Raw genomic sequence first — 15392 nt, forward strand, 5'->3', positions numbered from 1 at the left:
AAGTAACTATGCTTAGGAGGAGAAAGAAAGAATTAAAAAAGCAATGGAAGACTTAGAGAAGAAAACCTAATGCCATCTATTCTCACGTTTAAGTTCTACAAAAAATAAGAAGGAATCATTTTTAACATCTGGCTTCTGTTCTATTACACAGAGCTGTAGTCTGTCCTTTCTGTAAGTTGTCCCCTATTTGGTAAGCAGTCAGATTAATGCCTAGTAAAACATTATTCATTATGATTAAGAGGATTTACTTGCTGGGTAAGTAAGATCTTTTGATGTCATGCCTGTCTTTATACGACCAAATAGTCTTTCAGTTGACCCAACTGGCAGTGAGAACATTGTTCAGGATGATAATCACTGGTGCTGTAGAAGCTATAGATGAGAAGATGAGATTGCTTTTCTTTGCTCTGTATCATTCAGGTTGGAGCTTGTCACTGTAAAGTAGCATTATACAATCAACACTTCAGTGAATCCTGTTTTTTTAACAGTCTGTCAGATTTTAGCCCCCTCTCTGGGACAAAATCTCTTTTATTTCAAGAGGTTGTTTTTTGTTGATAAGGAAATGGGGGCAGACTTGCTGCAGAAAGTTTCAAAAGCCATTTAAATGTCTGTATTACTGAAATGACTGCAGGGATCCTTCAGCTGTGTATTTGTTCAATTTTGCAGCTGGTTGTGGCATTGGTGCTTTGCCTGCTTTGTGACTGAGCTGTTCTGGCACTGCTGTTTAAAAAGCTTCGGATACTTACACACATATGTGTGCTTGTATGTGTACTCAGGCTAGCATGAATCTGTCTTCTCTGTGGCCACTGCTGGATTTGCTATGTTAGGAAGGGTTAGTTAGGATGCAGGAAGATAGAAACCTGTAAGCAGTCAAATGGTTTGTGTCTTTTTTTTCTTTCTTTGTCGTTAAATCTTAACAGATCTCCAAGGTACATGCCTTATATTATTCACTCATTGATTTATTTCTTCCAGGTCCTGTCTCCCACTGGAGCAGATATCAGTAAACTCCCACCTAACAGGGAAGTCCTCAGTAAGTGGCCACAGAGGTACACAGGGAAAGTCCCTTTCAATTATTTTACCCTCAATGATGACCAGGATTGCTTGAAGGCACTGCAGTGGCTGAAGGAGAACGTTGTAAGCACGGAAGGTAAGCATTTCCCTAACACACAAACACACACTTACAGAAATGTTTCCTAGGCTTATTGGTTCCTTAATACTATGGTATAATTGATGGCTGATTAATTCTAACAAAGTCTTTCATCTGCTGCTCTTTGTTTTCCAGATTAATCTACAATTTGTTGTCATTTTTGATACCCGGCATATTTAGCTAGGAAAGAGAGGCTTGAGGAAGATTAATTATCTATAATTATTACATGAAACAAAATGAGTCCCTAATGCAAATCTGGCTGATGTCATTAATTAGCCAATTAAATAATAATTTAATTAGTGGATGTGGGGTTTTTTTCTGCTGTGTTGAAAAAAACCCTAGGTTTGAGGTGTAATACAAAGAAATTTGGAAGTGGTTTCTTTCACTGTCTGACATCTTTGTATTTGGTTGCATCAGCCACAGATAGTCACACAGAACTGCAGGCTCGTAGTATTTTCTTTTTGACCCTTGAAATCACACTGCTGTATTTCCTCAACCTGTTCACCTGTGCATCATTCATATATTCATTAGTTCATTCACTGAATGTATAATGCTGCTGGAAAGATCTGGAGTCACTCAGGCTTCCCAGTTAAACTTTTGACTACAGAAAAAGACACCAAACACTAAATGAATTCGTGTAACATCAGTTCTGTGGGCAGACTTCAGAACAGGAAAGCTCTTTGTGGGAAGTCCCAGTTGAATGAGTGCAACCACAGGAGCTTCCTAAGGTTCAGGCTATCTGCCTTATTCATAAAGAATGTAACAGAAATGGGTGGTTATTTGGTGTGGTAGTCTACGGGGTTCATGTCCTGCTTGGTGAACCTCTAGGGAATTTCTCAAGAAAAGTTTCTTTATCGTCCTCCAAGTCTTGCTGTGGTGAGGACAGGAGACAAGAAACATGATAGCGTTTCCACTCACATTTTCCTCCAACAGCTTCCTGGCATTGGGCATGTAAACAGAGCCTCTTTAGCAGCCTCTCACCTGGTTTCCAGCTGACACCTGGCCCTGCTTGCACAGCTTTACCTGATGTCCAGCTGATGGGCACAGCTGCATTTGCAGAGACAGATGAGGTGGTTAATGTTCCTCCTCCCTGCTACTTGTCTTCCTTGTAAATCCCTGCAATGCCCAGTCCTGGAATGTGCTCAGGTACACCTCTGCAGAAACGTGGCCTGCCAGCTAGCCACTGGCTAAGGCACCCAGGAGGATCACTCTTCAGGCCAACAGCAGGGTTACAGCTCCTCATCTGCTTTGGGATGAATGCACCTCCATTAATACTAAATTAATACTGTATTAATCATAGTGTCATTATTGCTGATGACTGTGGTTGCAGGATAAAGCTGGGTATCTTAGTTAGATGCTGTCCTGTCTTCAATTATAAGCTAAATCCCCAGCCTCCAAGGAGGCTGGTCCAGAGGGACTCTTTGGAGATGTGGTCTACAGGAGATGTGATACCTCCCCTCTTTCTCCTCACCCTGCCTCTGGCCCCAGTTCCCTTCTGTTGCTCTTTCCACTTCATGCTGCTGCCTCTGCAGATGCAAGCTAAAGAGTGCCCATCTGGGGAAGTCTTTCTCCACCCATCTCCATTTCTACTCTGCTGCTTTTCCCAGCCCATATCCTTACAAACATTCTTTCAGACTTGATCACAGCTGCCTCCAAGGTCCCTGCTCTTTTTGAAAATCAGTCCATTTCTGAGCCCCTCACCTGTTTTGGAGGCAGTTCAACAGGCTCACAGAGATGCACAGGCAAGGCTTCTATGGACTTCAGCAACTGTTCTGCATGTCTATCAGCTCTCTGCAGGACATGCTACACTCTACTCGGATGAGCAAAGTTTTATGCTTGTGTTTACATTTCAGCTCTGACATTCTCCAGATCCTAGGTTTGCCTTCAATAAACAGTAGCACTGCACATCACACTTCATCTCATCAAAACTGTATTGGTTGTCAGATTCCTGCTAACCTGCTTCAAACTGTTTTAATTCAAACCATTATAGGATTAGCTTCTGTTTAGTGGAAATGAAGGGGCTAGCAAAACTGTTTTCTGCTAGTTGTTGTGGCTGCATGGAAACAGGCATTTCATCCTCCCACCTCAGATACTTCTCAGCTTATACTTGATTTTTTTCTCCATGCAACTTTCTTCTTCTTGTGCTCCTCTCACTCAGCCATTTGCTATGTTTATCAGAACTAGTCTGGAGCCTGCTGTGCTGAGCCCCACTCTCCTGCTCTGTCACTGGATGAGCCCTTCCAGGGGCCAGTGTAGCCAGCCCAGGGGTGGGGACAGGGACCTGCTCCCCCCCCAGCACGATGGGTGCATGGAGCTACCTGGTCTGGGGAGAAGAACCCAGGATGAGGGAGGCCAAACGTGCCTTCAAGACCACCTGTAGTTCTGGAGGGTTTTTAAGGGAACTGTTAATCACTGAGTTTCACAATGTGAGTCTTATTAGCCTAATTGGATGAAATCTTCCTTTGGTGGCACTGATTCTGAGAGTAGCTGTTAATTAAGAATTAAGGTAGGGTTTTTAATTGCTTCCTTTCCCTGTGAGAACTGGGCACTACTTCGTTCTGTATTAAATCAGTGGATGCTTTTTGGGGGTGGAAGGCAGAGCCAGGCCGGGTGTGCATGCTGGCAGGAGGCAGTGGTAAAAGTGTTGGAGTTTCAGCACTGACTATGCCACAAAGGATGGGCAGCAGCCTGGGCACTGCAGCCTTCCCAGAATCACAGGCTGGAAGTGACCTCTGAAGATCACTTAATCCAGCTAGATCATCTAGTTCTTCCTCAGACCCCTCCTTGCCTAAGGTGATGGAGAAGCTGGCTGGCACTCAGTAGCAAGAGTTGCTTGAGGAGCCCAGTGAGAAGTAGTGAGGCAGCTCTGCTGCTGCTAGTTCCTGCAGCGTGGTCCCCAAGCTGGGTGGTGCTGGTGGCTCCAGAAAGACCTCCTGCTGCTGGGGTCTGGGGAGTGGGGCAAGCAGCAACCCCAAGGGCTGCAGCTTCCCTGATGAAACCCAGCCGCCTAATGCATGTAACCTATTACAACTGTAATTGTGACTAATTGAAATTCATCTCCTATTAGCTCTGCACTTTCCATGAAAATAAAAAGTAGGATGGGAGTAAAGCTAAGGAACAAAACTGCTTTAATGGCCCAAAATGGAGCAATTATTTTTTTCTCTTTACCTAAACATAGTTTACTGCCTTATTAAAAGCATGTTTGTAGGAATACTCCAGCATTAAAATTCCAGTGCATGAATCACCAGCCCCAGCCACCGATGCTTCAGCTAATATTGGTTTTCTCCTCTAGCTTTTGCAAACTAGGAAGATTCAGGTCATGGTGGGGTCACTGAAATCTTGTGCTTCCACTTGTGGAAAAATGAATGAGCCTGCTCTGCAGCAGAACGCTGACATTCTAGTAATAAATGTTCAAACTACTCTAACGCTCTTTATTTATGGCTGCTTTTTTTCCCCGTGGAAGGTTATTATGTTTACTCACAGATAGATACATTTTCCTGTAGTTAAATAATAAAAGCGTCCTGAGGAACTGCTATCTGTCCAGTGAACATAATTTCAGTCCATAATGAATATCTGTAGTTCCTAGGCTACTAGCACTGTAATCTAAAAAGCCACTAATATTGTAATAAGCAGAAATCGTAAACTGTTGATTTACAAGGGGTCAGTGAAGGAGCATTGCTTTCCCTCATCTAATGCAGTTGTATTTAATATTACAATATAAAGCAGGAATGTTAATTTTCCTTCAGAAGGGCAGGGCTTGAATCTGATCTTGTATATACCAAAATGCCAACATGTAATGCAATAACTGCAGTGTCCTCTGAAGAAGCTGCTGCTGCCAAAGGCTGAGCATCACCCACTTGCCCAGACCTGCTTGACTGAGAGTCAGAATGAGACTTAGCTAGGCCATGTCTTTCATAGGTCCATAGAATGGTTTAGATTGAAAGGGACCTTAAAGATCATCCAGTTCCAACCACCCTGCCATGGGCAGGGACACCTTCCACTAGACCAGCTTTCTCAAGGCCTCATCCAAGCTGGCCTTGAACACCTCCAGGGAGGGAGCATCCATGGCCTCACCACCCTCACTGTAAAGAATTTCTTTCTAATCTTCAGTCTAAATCTGCCCTCCTCAAGCTTCAGTCCATTCCCTCTCGTCCTATCACTACAAGCCCTTGTAAAATATCCCTCCCAGCTTTCTTGTAGTCCCCTTCAGGTACTGGAAGGCCACTATAAGGTCTCCTTGGAGCCTTCTCTTCTCCAGCCTGAACAGCCCCAACTCTCTCAGCATGTCCCCATAGGGGAGGTTCTCCAGACTTCTAATCATCTTCGTGGCCTCCTCTGGACTTGCTCCAGCAGTTCCACGTCCTTCTTATGCTGGGAACCCCAGAACTGGACACAGTACTCCAGGTGGGGTCTCACCAGAGCAGAGAGGCAGAATCCCCTTCCTCATCCTGCTGCTCAGACTTCTTTTGATGAAGACCAGGACATAGCTGCCTTCTGGGCTGTAAGTGACCCTGTCCAGCTGACAGTTTTTCAACGGAAACCTCCAAGTCCTGCTCTGTGAGACTGCTTCATTCCCCCTCACCAGCCACTGCACCCTCCTCAGCTGCTTATGTTTTTCTCTCCTTGCTAGTTGAAAATGTGTAAAGGTAATGTGGGGCTGTCAGCATCCAGGTGCTGTGTTCTTACCTACACCATTATCACATTAGGTGACTAAAAATGAGTATATCCAAGTTTGTGTTCACCACTGGTGCTGCTTATTTACTTTTTGCATTACACCTGGCTGCAGTAGTGCAAGACCCCAAAGAATCAGTCATGTGTCTTCCTTCTTTTTTTGGCTTTCTCATGAGAGTAGTACTGCTGACAGTAACCTAAGAGTAGTACTGCTTACAGTACTGCTTACAGGGAGGCATGAGTGATGGAAAGGGTTCTGGTTTGGAAAGTCAGCTTGGCCATGCACACCTTGGGTGGAATTTCCATTATCACACATTATACAGAGTCTGTATTTCTGAAAGCAGTAAGAGGAATGCTTTTGCAGGTAAAATTGTTCTGTCCCCCTGGTCACTGATGTGAATAGCAAAAATATCTGTTCCAGCATTTCACTGATTGCATCAGGTTGGAAGGGAGCCTCAAAGGTCATCTTGTCCAAACCTCCTGCACTCTTGCCCAGTGCTACATCAAGTCTGATCTTCAATGTCTCCAGGAAAAGGGCCTCAACCACATCCCTGGGCAACCTGTTCCAGTATTTCACCACTCTCGTTGTAAAGAAATCCCTCCTGATGTCCAACCTAAATCTCCCCTGCTCCAGTTTCAAACCATTGCCCCTCATCCTATCACTGCAAGCCTTCTAAACAGTCCCTCCCCAGCCTTCCTGCAGGTCCTCTTCACATACTGAAATGTAGTTATAAGGTGTCTCGGAGCCTTCTCTTCTGGCTGAGCAACCCCAATTCTTCATGGAAGAGGTGCTCCAGTCCTCTGGTCATCTTTATGACCCTCCTCTGGACCCACTCCTGCAGGTTTACATCCCTTTTGTGTTGGGGGTCCCATAGCTGGACACAGTTCTCCAAGTGAGGTCTCAATTTCTGAGCATGTGTAATCACGGGGCAATTCTTTTCTCTGGCAGTTGTGAAGAGATGCATTTATTTGGCAGCCACAAGTAGCCAAGCTGATGCAGACAGATAAAAATATTTTGTAGACAAAGGAGAATAATAGAACATCTGCTAAACATTTGTCTCATTAATATTCTTAGGAGCTAGGGCTTGTGAATGCTGTGTTTGGTATTGCTCTGTGTCTCATGCAGTAAAACATGGTGAAATTAGTTTAGCCTATGAAATAATAAAATTTAGGTTGTAGGGGATTGCTGTTTCTTGTAGTGAGATATAAATGCCAATGCCAAGATAAACATGCAAGTTAGCTGCATAAGGCACTCTCCTACATGCTCACTATGCTTCCTGCAGAAGCATGTAGGAGAACAAACACTGCCCAAAGTCAAGATATCAAGCTGGATGTGTTGGAAATGCAACTCTTTGTCCAAACCCTGATTGCAGTTACTGCTCCAGAGCTTGTGGGGAGCCAGTGCCAGCTGCTATTTATGAATCCAGGCCCTTCACCAGCTCTGCTGCCCTTCTCTAGACACACTCCAGCAACTCAATGTCTTTCTTGTAATGAGGGGCCCAAAATTAAACACAGTGACGCACACTCACTCCCCTGGAAGGTGTGAGATATGGGTTTGAATCAGAGCTCCCTTCCCCCAGAGAGTGGAAACATGGGGCTGGTTTAAGCAGTGGTTTCTGCTCTGGCGGGCAGTGCCCTGCAAAGGGGGCAGCAACATCCAAAGGCTGTTCTCAGACCAACTGCTCCGAAATGCCTGCCTCAAGCCTGCTGATTTCTAGGCAGCTGTCAGGGCTGGGGGCTGGCTACAGTGGTTGGGTTTGGGGTGTCCTCTGAGGCACACTGGAGGGAGGCAGCTGTGATCAAAGAGCAGTGCAGAGCGGTCAGCTGCTCCCACCAGCACCCTGGCCGCCCATGCCCCTCCGCAGGGTGCTTGTGAGCCATGCCAGTGGGGAGGAAGCAGCAGGCTCAGGGGTACAGCTGCAAGGGTGGCCCTGTTGTCTGGAGATTAGGCTCTGGTGGCAGCACTAGTGACCTCCCTTATTGCACAACAGCTTGTTTTCTAGAACCTGGCCTTTCTGTATTTTGGGAAGGAGAGAGGATTGTTCTGCATGATATATTTCATTTGCTCCTATCTCTCCACACCCCCACTATAAGTCCTTTGAATAAGCAAAATTGAGAAGGGAGAGGAGAACAAAATAAAAATGAGTTTGTTGTGTTTTGTTTTTTTTTTTTTTTCCCCGAGAGGATTTTCAATCGAAATAATTTCAAATTACAGGTTCAAAATGAATGTCATACTTCTGTTAAGTATTTGCCTACTTTATGGGATGTTATGTACAGATTCTTCACTAAATTATCTTAGCTACTGTTGCTAGGTAACATTGTTTGCCTCATAGCATCAGAGAAATAAAAGGGTCAAAGAGAGCAATTTCATGTTATTATCATCTGAGTTATACTAATAAGGTTTTCATTGTACATCTTAGAATTTTTTCCCCCCACCCCTTTTTGTTTGGTTTTTTTTTTTCCTCCCTTAGGGAACATCATTGTCTATGGGCATACAATTGACATTTACACCACGGTCGAAACCCTCTTATCTCTTGGAATTAATGGTTCTCGCATACATCTGGTGCAGCCTCCGCTCAGCTCCAACCTTACTCGCCTTAACAACAGCGAAATCGAAAGTGCCGTTCAGGAGGCACTGTCAGAGGCTGGCGTGGCTGTTTATTATGACAGCATCCTGGCAGAGTGGAGCCCAGGCGAGGACCCAGGCCTGATCACCAGCGCTGCCTTCACTGCTGCTGCACAGCCCTTCACATTGCAGTGCTCGGTAAGTGTCTGCTTGCTTTGTCTTGCCTTCGGCCTGCTTTTTGAGACAAAGACCATCACGTTTTAGGGGCTCCCTCACTGGTTTGTCCCTTTTCTCGTTGTCTCTTGAGAGACTGAACATCCAGTTGTGAGTCAAAAGGATTGGGGTGTCTTAAAATATCCCAGTCAAACTGTTGTTAATGCCCTGGCTGATTTGGGTTAGAACATACTTGAGTCACCTGACTCACAAATAGTTGTTCACTGCTGAGTAACAAATACTCTTAATTCACTTTCTAAATAATTCCAGAAATCCTTTTATTATTTAAATGTGCACAGTGACTCCTGTCTAGAGTTATGTGATTTGATTAAGTCATAACAGAAGCCAAAAATGCTAGGATACAGAGGCCTACTATGTAACTCAATCAAAATATATTTTAAACAGATTTTTCTCCATCTCCATTAATGACTGTCTTTTGCATAGATTTATAGAATGGTTTGGGTTGGAAGAGACCTTGAAGATCATCCAGTTCCACCCCCCCTGCCATGGGCAGAGACACCTTTCCCTAGCCCAGGTTGCTGAAGGCCTCATCCAACCTGGTATTGAACACCTGCAGGGAGGGGGCATCCATGACCCCCCTGGCAACCTGTTCCAGTGTCTCACCACAGTACAGATGTTTCTTCATCTACAGTCTCAATATCTAAATAAATTATAGGCACACTCACTGTGAGATTTGGGACAGGTTTCAGCCTTTCCTAAGAGGCAGAATAGTTCTGGTTTTCTTTATTGTGAGTGAGCACTCCTGACAGAATCACTTCAACAAGGTGCACTGCAGGAAGCCATGTGGCCCCCTTGGCACAGCCTGCTGCCTGCATGCCTCTTTGTGCAGCAAATCTGCTGTGAATCTGGTGAGGAAGAGCTGTGTGCCTGTCCTGGAGATCTCCCCAGCAGTCAGTGGTCCCTGCTGTCTTCCCCGCACTGGAAAGCTCCAAGTCGCTGTTTTTTTCCCCAACCTTTTTTAACGCATGGATAGTTAAGACCTTCCTGGTGGAGGTGAATTCCTTGAATAGCTCTTTTATCTGATAGCAGTCTCCTGACTTTGACCCCCATATCAGTAGTGATGTTCCTTCCACTTTTTCCTCACATGCAACTCTTCAGTTTCTCTCCTCTTTCCCTGAAATATCTCTGGTTTTATTCTTCTTCCACAGAGATCTCAATGTGGTTCTTGTAGCTTAATGTCCATTCACTACCTCCCCATCAGCCCTCCACTTTTCACCACCATCTTGCCTGTCTGGCCTATGCTGCTCCTTCAAGACCCAAATGTCCTTGTGGTTTTCCCTCTTCGGGTTTCTATTACCCAGCCTCTAAGATAAGAGACATGCAATTACTTGTGATGTCAGGGGCCTTATGTTCTCCAGCACTGGTTCAGCTGTCCTGTAAACCTCCTATATCTGCCACTAGCTGCCTAGAGCATGGGCTCAGAGAAGCACAGGGCTCCAGAGAGCCATCTCCACCAAGGAGGCAGCTGAGTTTGCAAGAGAACAGGGTGTGCAGGAATCACCACTGCAGCAGCTCCAGGCCTCTTGGGATTTGAGCCAATATCAGCTGTTGATTGGCAGCTCTTGGGGGCTTAATTTGTTGAGTCCTGCAGGATAAAAAAAAAAGGAAGAAAATCTCCTCTTCCCCTGAAGCGGCAGCCTCCTTCCCTCCCCTCCTGGGCTGACAGATGGCTCCCAGCCTGGAGGTTGCAGCCGTCCCCTCCCCTCTGGTGACACTACCCTGCCTGTCAGCCAGCAGGATGTGGGGTTGTGTGGTCCCCTTGCCCTCGCAGGCAGAGCTGATTTTGGATCTGCTAGATGGTTAGAATTCCCGGCACTGGGCATACTTCCTGACCTGTTTTATGTACAAACAAGCCAAGAGGCTCTGGCTCCTCTGCTGCTGCAACTCTGCAGTACCAATGTGGCTAAAATTTCCAGCTCACTTTTATTCCCTGGCCAGTGTTTTTCCTTGTGGCTGTTCATCCAGCCAGCCCTGAGCATATGATGCTTGCCCATAGTTCACAGAAAAGCTCTTTGGTGGTATAATTGGGTAATACCTTTACCCAGGCCACAACTGTGTCCTCCCTGAGGCTGACATGAAGGGAAGGACATATTACTGCTGCTGGTTTGCCCTGACACAGTTAGGTCTCAGGCTGTTCAAGATGAAGGCAGCAAGATAATCAACACACACTCATCTGATAACTGCCCACCCTGCCCTCAGCCTGTATAGTAATATTTCTGGCTGCCAAGCAGGAACATTCAACTTGTCTAATCATCTTAAAAGCTGTGGGCACTGGCAAAAGGGAAAGCTCTTTATACAGGCTCTGGAGCTTCACAAAGGCTTCTGGACACAGCCTTACTTATCTGCTCCTCATTCCTCCTGTTTTAGAACTCAGACACTGCCAGGTGACACAGATTTTACCTTCCCTCTCTTGGCTTCACTTGAGCAGGCACTTTTGTCCTTGGCAAGCACATTTCTGGTTCCAGATGGGCTTTTGCCTCTTGAAAGTTACTTTTAGGCAATATAGAAAACCAGATAAAACACATCCCAAGGGAAATGTCAGCTGTGTGTGGCTCTAAATCAATTAGAAAGTTCCTCTGGGCTAATGACTGCTGGGAGCCTGTGTGGAGAGTGCAGACAAAGGGTGAGGGCTGTGCTGGGAGCCTGCTGCCCGGCCTCCTGCGCTGCGCTGGATTTCAAAGCAGCTCTTCAGGCATCCGGCACGTTTCTCATGACGTGCTGCCTGCACATCTGTTCCACGTAGGGCAAGTCAGTGGCCACTTCCAGCACCACCTCCTTTTGAGTGCTTGTCCTGGCAGTACTGCCATGGCTCCTGTTTTGGGGAGATAGAGTCTGATCTGCTTCCTTATTGTCCCAGGAGAGGGACCATGCAGGTGCCGCAATAAGACAAAAGGGAATTATCTCTAGCTGTTTCTCTCTGAGACTTAGAGGAGGAATTTAAGGATTAGGGGTGATTCTGTTTCAATGCCCTTGAAATCTTCCTATGAGGAAGATGAGCTCATGGCTTCAGTAGATGCTGGTTCCAAAATAAATCCCCACCTCAGGGCCAGTTCTCTAAGGAGGAGCAAGCAGGCAGTGTTTTCAAAGAATGGAAGTCGTGTCCTTTTTCAGTCCCACAAACAAAACCGTAGTGAATAGGTATCTGCTGTACTCATTACCAGGCTCAGAAACTGACTGCCAAACATATCAGGTACTTCACTTAGAGGCACAGTCTTCTCTGAGCTGACCTGGGTGATCTAGGTGGATCTGATATCATCTCGACCTATCCCTGAGCGCAGCCAGCCCCCCAGCCACTGTGGCTGCAGTAATCCCAGGCAGTATGGAGGTCTGGGTTAGTTTGCCTCATAGACCAAGTGTTATCCATATCTGGAATAGTTAGAGATGTGTTTCAGTCCTGACAAAGTTTGGATATGCTCACCAAAATGTGCATCACTATCAAGTGATGTAAATCACTTGGGATTGGACTTGATGATCTCTTGAGGTCCCTTCCAACTCCTAGCATTCTTGAAGTGTAATAAATCTGAGTGCTTTCCTTTTCATGTAAACAGTTGGTCCTTTTGTACCTCTCACAAACTTCTTGACCTCCACAGCTTCCACTGGCTCAAATTCTGCCAGTTTGAATGAAGATGACATTTCCCCTGAACAGTTTTAATTTCCTATCTTTCCATTTCATTGACCATCCCTGTGCTGGGAGCCATAGCAACAGAGTTTGTTAGTAAACAGGCACAGCAGTTGGAAAAAAACATTTTGTGATAAACAGTTATCCTGCTAAAAAGCAGTGTACACTGGACTTTGCTATTGCTTAGCTTTTCAGATTGGCTTCAACTTTGGAAAGGAGAAATCCAACTTGATGAAGGGTTCAAGTCTATTTCATGCTCATCCTAACACAGAAAAATGCACATCTACCTCTTCAGGCTATTAGGTCTCTGTGGTTAAAAAGGTTTTACAATAAACCCCATCAAATAACCAGAAGTAGATGAGTCTAGCTTAGTGATTCTCCTCTCTACTCTCTTTGTTTTCATTTTAGTCACTGGATCAGAGGGATGTGGCTGTGTAGATAAAAATCCTTCTTTAGTTCACGTTCTTGTGTTTTAAACCAAGCAGCATTCAGGATGAAGCAGAGGTTTAATTTAGGAAATTAGCCAGTAACTGATATCTAATAATTTATATTGATTTACATTCTGTTTTTTTTTTTTTTTTTTTTAGGCATTTTTTAGCTTTGCCTACAGGGCAGTGGATTATGAAACCTTTAAGGCAATTAATGATGCTTGCCTGGTGTTTGATGGAAGCCTTGTGATCGATAGCAAATTCCGCACTAACGATGGCAGCATCAGGGCCGCAGGTCCCTTGACAAAGTACTCCAGGAGATACTATGCAGATGGATGGACACACAGCAACTTCAATTCAAAGGAGATCGGCTCTGAGCTCGCTACATCTATGCTGGATCTCTTTGATCCAACCCTTAAGCCATTTTCTAAGCCAGCAGAAGGCACAGAGAGACTCCTTCCCATGTACAAAGGGTGTAAAGTTAAAGGTATGTCAGACCTTTTCTCTCTCATACTTTCTGTCATTCTTTCACACCCTCTTTGCTGTTCTGTTAGAAGGGTGGGTCCATTTTGCCCAAGATTCACAGATTCACAGATTGCATTGGGGTTGGAAAGGACCAATTGGTCATCTTGTCCAATCCCTCTGCAGTCATCAGGGACACTTCCAACTACATCAGGCTGCCCAAGGACACATCAAGTCTAATCTTGAAGGTGTCCAGGGATGGGGCCTCAACCACATCCCTGGGCAACCTGTTCCAGTATTTCACCACTCTCATGGTAAAGAACTTCTTCCTGATGTCCAACCTAAATCTCCCCTGCTCCACTTTCAAACCATTGCCCCTTGTCCTATCACTACAGTCCCTTCCCAGCCTTCCTATAGGTCCCCTTCAGATATTGAAATGGAGCTATAAGGTCTGTCTGGAGTCTTTTCTTCTCCAGGCTGAAAACCCCAGTTATTTCAGCCTGTCTTCATAGGAGAGGTGCTCAACCTTCTGATCATCTTTGTGGCCCTCCTCTGGACCGGCTCTGGCAGGTCTATGTCATTTTTGGTGTTGAGGGTCCCATAGCTGGACACAGTACTCCAGGTGAAGTCTCACCAGAGCAGAGTGATGCTAACTCATGGCAGGGAAGCTCCTTGTATAGTCAGTGCAGAAGTCAGCTGCAAGACAGGCTTACCCTGTAGATTTTTGCTAGTAAGGGGCCAAGATGGGCTTTCATTTCTGTTGCAGTAAATATGGAGTGCTTCCTATGAAACTCGGTGTCTTGATTCAAAGTTCGAGATGAATAAAACCATAATCAGAACTTTTCAATGTGTGACTACTGCACCAATATGTATAAAAGTACCCAAAACCAAGTAGAACATGAAACCCACCCAAAGAAAATTTGGATTACCACAACAGATTATGGGAGAAGGAGGGCAAACTAATTATTAGGTATGATATAATAAATCTCCTATTTTCATTTGTGGCAGGAGGTGTTCTTCCTGGAAGTTATAATTACTTGCATATTTCCAAACCAGAAATCCCCTTGGACTTAGAACCTGCAATGTGTGACCATGTAAGTTATATTATTTAACCTTTCTTTGTGTTGTCCTCCATCTGGAATGATGTTATTTAGGCTAGCACAAGTACATGCATCTTAAAGATAATATCTTGAGTAAGCATGGGTTTAATATCTATTTAGGGACCTTCCAGAGCTGGGACTCATGAGTACATTCTAGAATGAAACAAACCACATCAAAACAAATCTCTGTGATTATTGGAAAATATTAAATGTATTGGAATGTAAATTCACTGTCACGTTGTAACTGTGGAATACATACAGACAAGATAATCTGCTTTACTACTCCACTGCATTTACTACTCCATTCTTGATTCCTTTGCCATGAAATCAACTGAAACCAAAGATGGGGATTGTCAAGCCCTAGTGCCTTGAACTCTTCTTTACTGTTTGTATCACTTTGGATTCAAATAGCTTCATGTGGGGCACTAAGCTCAATTCCTTGACCCTCTTTTTCCAGAGCTCTGTACCTGGTTCATGAGCATTTTGTTTCAGTAGAGGTTATCATGTTGGCTTTTCCTCAGGACTCTCTTTCAGAATGGCTTTTGTTTTGCTTGATTCTGGAGAGAGAGAGAGAGAGAGAAAGAGAAGTAATTTTCTGTCATAGAGAGTATGTTACTTTGGAAGGTTGGAAGCTAGTGGTGGTGTTTGCCATCAGCAAGAGTCAGCTAAGCCTGGCTGCATCATATGAATTGGGCACAGCTAGTGAACAAGTATGACTTACATAATTAATTCAACCTCTTAGATCCTTCTTTCCATACTTTCTGATATTTGACTTTAAAAAAACCTGAACAAACAAACACCACCACCACAACAACAACAAACAAAAAACAACCCATGACCTGGAGAACTTGACTTGTGAAACAAGAAAAGGGTGATGGTCATGTACTATAAAGCCAGAGAGAACCATCCACCTAGGCAAGCTCCTCTTCCATACAGAGGATACCTTTTTCCTCAGGGATTTCTGCATCCAGCCCATTCTTGTAGTTGATGTAAAGAGTGGCTTTTAAAATTCTACTTCATTGTTGATTTTAATGCTCAGCACCAACAGGCCATAGGAAAAAAAAAGGTTGTGTTATGTTTTTAAGGTATCTATGCTTTGTGGGGAGGAATCAAAACATGGCTCACCTTGTATTCCAGCTTTGCAGATCCAGGATGAGCTGGCAAAGCA

The 15392-nt window shown here is 44.7% G+C and overlaps 1 protein-coding gene across 1 annotated transcript in view; it reads left to right on the top strand.

The window, feature by feature from the left end:
* CFAP61 (cilia and flagella associated protein 61) overlaps window positions 1-15392 on the top strand; it is a 108470-nt gene that overhangs the window by 71842 nt on the left and 21236 nt on the right. Inside the window, 4 exon segments of the mRNA XM_054383385.1 lie at window positions 970-1144; window positions 8287-8579; window positions 12822-13149; window positions 14133-14218. Coding sequence (XP_054239360.1) covers window positions 970-1144; window positions 8287-8579; window positions 12822-13149; window positions 14133-14218 — 882 coding nt within the window.

Source organism: Indicator indicator, chromosome 9, assembly GCF_027791375.1.
Source record: "Indicator indicator isolate 239-I01 chromosome 9, UM_Iind_1.1, whole genome shotgun sequence".
Lineage (NCBI taxonomy): Eukaryota > Metazoa > Chordata > Aves > Piciformes > Indicatoridae > Indicator > Indicator indicator.